Source organism: Hylobates moloch, unplaced genomic scaffold, assembly GCF_009828535.3.
Source record: "Hylobates moloch isolate HMO894 unplaced genomic scaffold, HMol_V3 SCAFFOLD_346, whole genome shotgun sequence".
NCBI classification, from domain to species: Eukaryota; Metazoa; Chordata; class Mammalia; order Primates; family Hylobatidae; genus Hylobates; species Hylobates moloch.
In genome coordinates, this window is record NW_026652621.1 from 24,390 (window position 1) to 31,033 (window position 6,644).

Sequence of the window (6,644 nt, forward strand, 5' to 3'; positions counted from 1 at the left end):
CTCTGTTGGCCAGGCTGGAGTGCAGTGGCACGATCTCGGCTCACTGCAACCTCTGTCTCCTAGGCTCAAGCAATTCTCCTGCCTCAGCCTCCCGAGTAGCTGGGATCACAGGTGCGTGCCACCACGCCCAGCTAATTTTTCTATTTTTAGTAGAAACGAGGTTTCACCATGTTGGCCAGGCTGGTCTTGAACTCCTGACCTCAGGTAGTCCGCCCACCTTGGCCTCCCAAAATGCTGAGATTACAGGCGTGAGCCACTGCGCCTGGACTCTTTTTTTTTTTTAAGTAAACTTTCTAGCTAAGAATATATGACTGTACATTGTATTTTCTATTGAAAGACTTCAGTTGTCTGATTAATAAACTTCCCAAGTACTTAAGAAATTCCATAAATCTAACAAATTAAATGTATATTTTTTAAAAACTTCCCCACACATAGATGTTTCTATGGGTCTAATTAAATGTTTACGTGTGTTGAATCTTAAGTTCTCTTAAATGTTTTAACAGTTTACAATCTTAGCAAGGTTCTAATGGAAAATCACAAATCTAAATCAACCACTCACTTATATATTTCAAATTGCAATTACAATCTTCGCTTTTTTTTTTTTTTTTTTTGAGTCTTGCCCTGTCACCCAAGCTGGAGTACAGTGGTGTGATCTCGGCTCACTGCAACCTCTGACTCCCAGGTTCAAGCGATTCTCATGCCTCAGCCTTCCAAGTAGTTGGGACTACAGGTGCACATGCCACCATGCCCAGCTAATTTTTGTATTTTTAGTAGAGACAGGGTTTTGCCGTGTTGGCCAGGCTGGTCTTGAACTCCTGACCTTGTGATCCGCCTGCCTCAGCTTCCCAAAGTGCTGGGATTAAGGCATGAGCTACCACGCCCAGTCAGTTGGCATGTTATTCTAATAGGTCCTATTCTCTCTTTCTAGAAATATTTATTTATTTATTTTAGGGACAAGGTCTCACTCTGTCACCCAGGCTAGAGTGCAGTGGTGCCATCATAGTTCATTATGAACATGATCTCCTGGGCTCAAGTGATCCTCCTGCCTCAGCCTCCCAGGTAGCTGGGACTACAGGCACATGCCACCATCCCCAACTAATTTTCATAAATTTTGTAGAGACAGGGTCTCACTCTGTCACCTAGGCTAGAGTGCAGTGGTGCAATCATAGCTCATTGTAGCCTTGACCTCCTGGGCTCAAGCGATCCTCTCCCCCCAGCCTCCCAAAGTGCTGGAACTACGGGCACATGCCACCTGCACAATTTGACATTGCTGGACCTCCCCCAGGCTGGGGAGCAAATCCCCTGTACCATCTTCTTGCTTTACTTTCTGGGGCAGGGTCCTGATGGCTGATTTCTAACTGAAATCAGCAGGCTGGTTCAGGGGCCAGGGACTTTCCAGGGCAGGGAGTAGAGACTCAGAGGCTTCAAGAGAATGAAGGAGGATCGTGGCTCTGGGATACTAACTGCCCTTTGTCTCTTTCAGACCTCAGCATGAACGGGGCTGTGTGGGATGGAGGAGGGTGCATCTCCCAAGGGGACCTCTTGAAGCCTCAGTGCCAACAGCTGTGTCAGAACCTTGAGACAGGTAAGGCAACAGACTCCAAGATCTGGGAAGGTGACTCACCTGCGAAAGGGCTAGAGCGACCCCTGCCAGGCTGGTGAAGCTGCCACATTTTACAGTGTGTGACGGCTTGAGATCTGGGGCCAGGAATTACAAGGCAGATGTGGAATCACCCAGGCAGGGACTGTGGAAGAAAGGGGGTTCAGGTCGAGTTCAATTCCTAACTGCGTAGAAGGGAAGGCAGGAGAGACTAAGACACTGGAGAAACTAATTCCACTTCTTCCTGAAAATGGATGACATCCCTCATCTGAACACATTTTCAGTAAGAAGCCCAACGACAACAATCACTCCTGACATACAGAACCATAAGAAACTTCTAAACAAAATATCATTGTATCTTAAACAGTTTCTGCGGCAAACGACGTCACAGGTACAACACCTACAAACGTTGTGGAGCCACGAATAAGCACCGACATGCCCATGTCAACACCGAGTGAAGAAAGCACTTCAACCACAACGGTTTTTGTCAGCATCGCACCTCTGACCAATTTTGAGACCTCCACGTCTTTAACATATAAGGTTGATATGAGCACACCTCTGACCACTTCTACTCAGGCAAGTTCATCTCCTACTACTCCTGAAAGCACCACCATACACAAATCAACTAACAGTGAAGGAAGCACTCCATTAACAAGTATGACGGCCAGCACCACACAGGTGGCCAGTTCAGACGCTATCAACCTTTTGAGGACTCCTGTTAAAATCAGCACACTTGTGACCATTTGTGCTCAAGCCAGTTCGTCTTCTACAACTGCTGAAGGTCCCAGCATGCCAACCTCAGCTCCTAGTGAAGGAAGTACTCCATTAACAAGAATGCCTGTCAGTATGATGCCGGTGGTCAGTTCTGAGGGTAGCACCCTTTCAACAACTCCTGCTGACTCCAACACTCCTGTGATCACTTCTACTGAAGCCAGTTCATCTCCTACAACTGCTGAAGGTACCAGCATGCCAACATCAACTTATACTGAAGGAAGCACTCCATTAAAAAGTACGCCTGTCAACACCACAGTGGTGGCCAGTTCTGAGGCTAACACCCTTTCAACAACTCCTGTTGACACCAGCACACCAGTGAACACTTCAACTGAAGTCAGTTCCTCTCCTACAACTGCAGATGGTGCCAGCATGCCAAGCTCAACTCTTAGTGAAGGAAGCACTCCATTAACAAGTATGCCTGTCAGCACCATGCCAGTGGCCAGTTCTGAGGCTAACACCCTTTCAACATCTCCTGTTGACACAAGCACACCTGTGACCATTTCTACTGAAGCCAGTTCATCACCTCCCACTGCTGAAGTTACCAGCATGCCAACCTCAACTCCTAGTGAAGGAAGCACTCCATTAACAAGTATGCCTGTCAGCACCACGCTGTTGACCAGTTCTGAAATGAGCACACTTACAACTCCTGTTGACATCAGCACACCTGTGAGCACTTCTACTGAAGCCAGTTCACCTACTACAACTTCTGATGGTGCCAGCATACCAACCTCAACTCCGAGTGAAGGAAGCACTCCTTTAATAAGTATGCCTGTCAGCACCACGCCTTTGACCAGTTCTGAGGCTAGCACCCTGTCGACAACTCCTGTTGACATAAGCACACCTATCACCACTTCTACTGAAGCCAGTTTATCTCCTACAACTGCTGAAGGTACCAGCATACCAAACTCAACTCCTAGTGAAGGAAGCATTCCATTAACAAGTATGCCTGTCAGCACCACTTCGGTGGGCAGTTCTGAGGCTAGCACCCTTTCAAAAACCCCTGCTGACTCCAACACTACGGTGACCACTTCTACTGAAGCCAATTCATCTCCTACAATCGCTGAAGGTACCAGTCTGCCGACCTCAACTCCTAGTGAAAGAAGCACTCCAATAACAAGTATGCCTGTCAGCACCACGCCGGTGGCCAGTTCTCAGGCTAACACCCTTTCGACAACTCCAGTTAACACCAGCACACCTGTCACCACTTCTACTGAAGCCAATTCCTCTCCTACGACTGCTGAAGGTACCAGCATGCCAATCTCAACTCCTAGTGAAGGAAGTACTCCATTAACGAGTATACCTGTCAGCAACATGCCAGTGGCCAGTTCTGAGGCTAGCACCCTTTCAACAACTCCTGTTGACTCCAACACTCCTTTGACCACTTCTACTGAAGCCAGTTCACCTTCTACAACTGCAGAAGGTACCAGCGTGCCAACCTCAACTTATACTGAAGGAAGCAGTCCACTAACAAGTATGCCTGTCAACAACACACCGGAGACCAGTTCTGAGGCTAGCACCCTTTCAACAACTCCTGTTGACACCAGCACACCTGTGAGCACTTCTTCTCAAGCCAGTTCATCTCGTACAACAGCTGATAGTGCCAGTATGCCAACCACAACTCCTAGTGAAGAAAGCACTCCATTAACAAGTGTCCCTGTCAGCACCACCTCAATGGCCAGTTCTGAGGCTAGCACCGTTTCAACAATGCCTGTTGACACCACCACACGTGTCACCACTTCTATTGAAACCAGTTCATCTCATACAACTGTGGAAGGTACCAGCATACCCACTTCAATTCCTACTGAAGGAACCACTCCATTAGCAAGTATGCCTGTCAGCACCATGACAGTGGCCAGTTCTGAGGCTAGCACCCTTTCAACAACTCCTGTTGACACCAGAACACCTGTGACCACTTCTTCTCAAGCCAGCTCATCTTCCCCAACTGCTGAAGTTACCAGCATGCCAACCGCAACTCCTGGTGAAGGAAGCACTCCATTAACAAGTATGCCTGTCAGCACCATGTTGACCAGTTCTGAGGCTAGCACCCTTTCAACAACTCCTGTTGACACCAGCACACCTGTGACAACTTCTACTGAAGCCAGTTCCTCTCCTACAACTGCTGAAGGTACCGTCATGCCAATCTCAACTCCTAGTGAAGGAAGTACTCTATTAACAAGTATACCTGTCAGCACCACGCTGGTGGCCAGCCCTGAGGGTAGCACCCTTTCAACAACTCCTGTTGACTCCAACATTCCTGTGGTCACTTCTACTGAAGTCAGTTCCTCTCCTACACCTGCAGAAGGTACCAGCATGCCAACCTCAACTTATAGTGAAGGAAGCACTCCATTAACAAGTATGCCTGTCAGCACCACACCAGTGGCCAGTTCTGAAATCAGCACCCTTTCAACAACTCCTGTTGACACAAGCACACCTGTGACCACTTCTCAAGCCAGTTCATCTGCTACAATGGCTGATGGTATCAGCATGCCAACCTCAACTCCTAGTGAAAGAAGCACTCCATTAACAAGTATGCCTGTCAGCACCACGCTGGTGGCCAGTTCTGAGGCTAGCACCCTTTCAACAACTCCTGTTGACACCAGCACACCTGTGACCACTTCTACTGAAGCCCGTTCATCTCCTACAACTTCTGAAGGTACCAGCATGCCAACCTCAACTCCTAGTGAAGGAATCACTCCATTAACAAGTATGCCTGTCAGCACCACGCCAGTAGTCAGTCCTGAGGCTAGCACACTTACAGCAACTCCTGTTGACACCAGCACACCTGTCACCACTTCTACTGAAGCCAGTTCATCTCCTACAACTGCTGAAGGTACCGGCATGCCAATCTCAACGCCTAGTGAAGGAAGTACTCCATTAACAAGTATACCTGTCAGCAACACGCCGGTGGCCAGTTCTGAGGCTAGCACCCTTTCAACAACTCCTGTTGACTCCAACACTCCTGTGATCACTTCCATTGAAGCCAGTTCATCTCCTCCAACTGCTGAAGTTAACAGCATGCCAACCTCAACTCCTAGTGAAAGAAGCACTACATTAACAAGTATGCCTGTCAGCACCACGCCGGTGGCCAGTTCTGAGGCTAGCACCCTTTCAACAACTCCTGTTGACACCAGCACACCTGTGACCACTTCTTCTCAAGCCAGTTCATCTCCTACAATGGCTGATGGTATCAGCATGCCAACCTCAACTCCTAGTGAAAGAAGCACTCCATTAACAAGTATGCCTGCCAGCACCACGCCGGTGGCCATTTCTGAGGCTAGCACCCTTTCAACAACTCCTGTTGACACCAGCACACCTGTCACCACTTCTACTGCAGCCCGTTCATCTCCTACAACTTCTGAAGGTACCAGCATGCCAACCTCAACTCCTAGTGAAGGAAGCACTCCATTAACAAGTATCCCTGTCAGCACCACCTCAATGGCCAGTTCTGAGGCTAGGACCATTTCAACCATGCCTGCTGAAACCACCACACGTGTCCCCGTTTCTATTGACGCCAGTTTATCTCCTACAACTGGTGAAGGTACCAGCATACCAACTTCAATTCCTACTGAAGGAACCACTCCATTAGCAAGTACGCCTGTCAGCACCACGCCAGTGGCAAGTTCTGAGGCTAGTACCGTTTCAACAACTCCTGTTGACACCAGCACACCTGTGATCACTTCTACTGAAGCCCATTCATCTCTTAAAACTTTTGAAGGTACCAGCATGCCAACCTCAACTCCTAGTGAAGGAAGCACTCCGTTAACAAGTATGGCTGTCAGCACCACGTCGGTAGTCAGTTCTGAGGCTAGCACGTTTTCAGCAACTCTTGTTGACACCAGCACACCTGTCACCATTTCTACTGAAGCCAGTTCATCTCCTACAACTGCTGAAGGTACCAGCATACCAACCTCAACTCCTAGTGGAGGAAAGACTCCATTAGCAAGTATGCCTGTCAGCAACACGCTGTTGACCAGTTCTGAAACGAGCACCGTTTCAACAACTCTTGTTGACACCAGCACACCTGTGACCACTTCTTCTGAAGCCAGTTCATCTCCTACAACTTCTGAAGGTACTCGCATGCCAACCTCAACTCCTAGTGAAGGAAGCACTCCATTAACAAGTATGCCTGTCAGCACCACGCTAGTAGTCAGTTCTGAGGCTAGCACCCTTTCAGCAACTCCGGTTGACACCAGCACACCTGTCACCACTACTACTGAAGCCAGTTTCTCTCCTACAACTGCTGAAGGTACCAGCATACCAACTTCAACTC

The 6,644-nt window shown here is 48.5% G+C and overlaps 2 protein-coding genes across 2 annotated transcripts; both read left to right on the forward strand.

Moving 5' to 3' along the window:
- Nucleotides 1-2,803: 2,803 nt before the first annotated feature.
- On the forward strand, nt 2,804-5,556 carry LOC116464263 (mucin-17-like). The gene is made up of 3 exons (XM_032147557.2): nt 2,804-3,794; nt 5,152-5,204; nt 5,506-5,556. The coding sequence occupies exons 1-3, from the start codon at nt 2,804-2,806 to the stop codon at nt 5,554-5,556; spliced, it is 1,095 nt and encodes a 364-aa protein (XP_032003448.2).
- Nucleotides 5,557-5,842: 286 nt separating this feature from the next.
- Nucleotides 5,843-6,637, forward strand: LOC116464264 (mucin-17-like; the record flags this gene model as incomplete). Its single annotated transcript, XM_032147558.1, has 1 exon — nt 5,843-6,637. A coding segment is annotated over exon 1 (795 nt), but the record flags the coding sequence as incomplete, so codon positions are not given.
- Nucleotides 6,638-6,644: the final 7 nt, after the last annotated feature.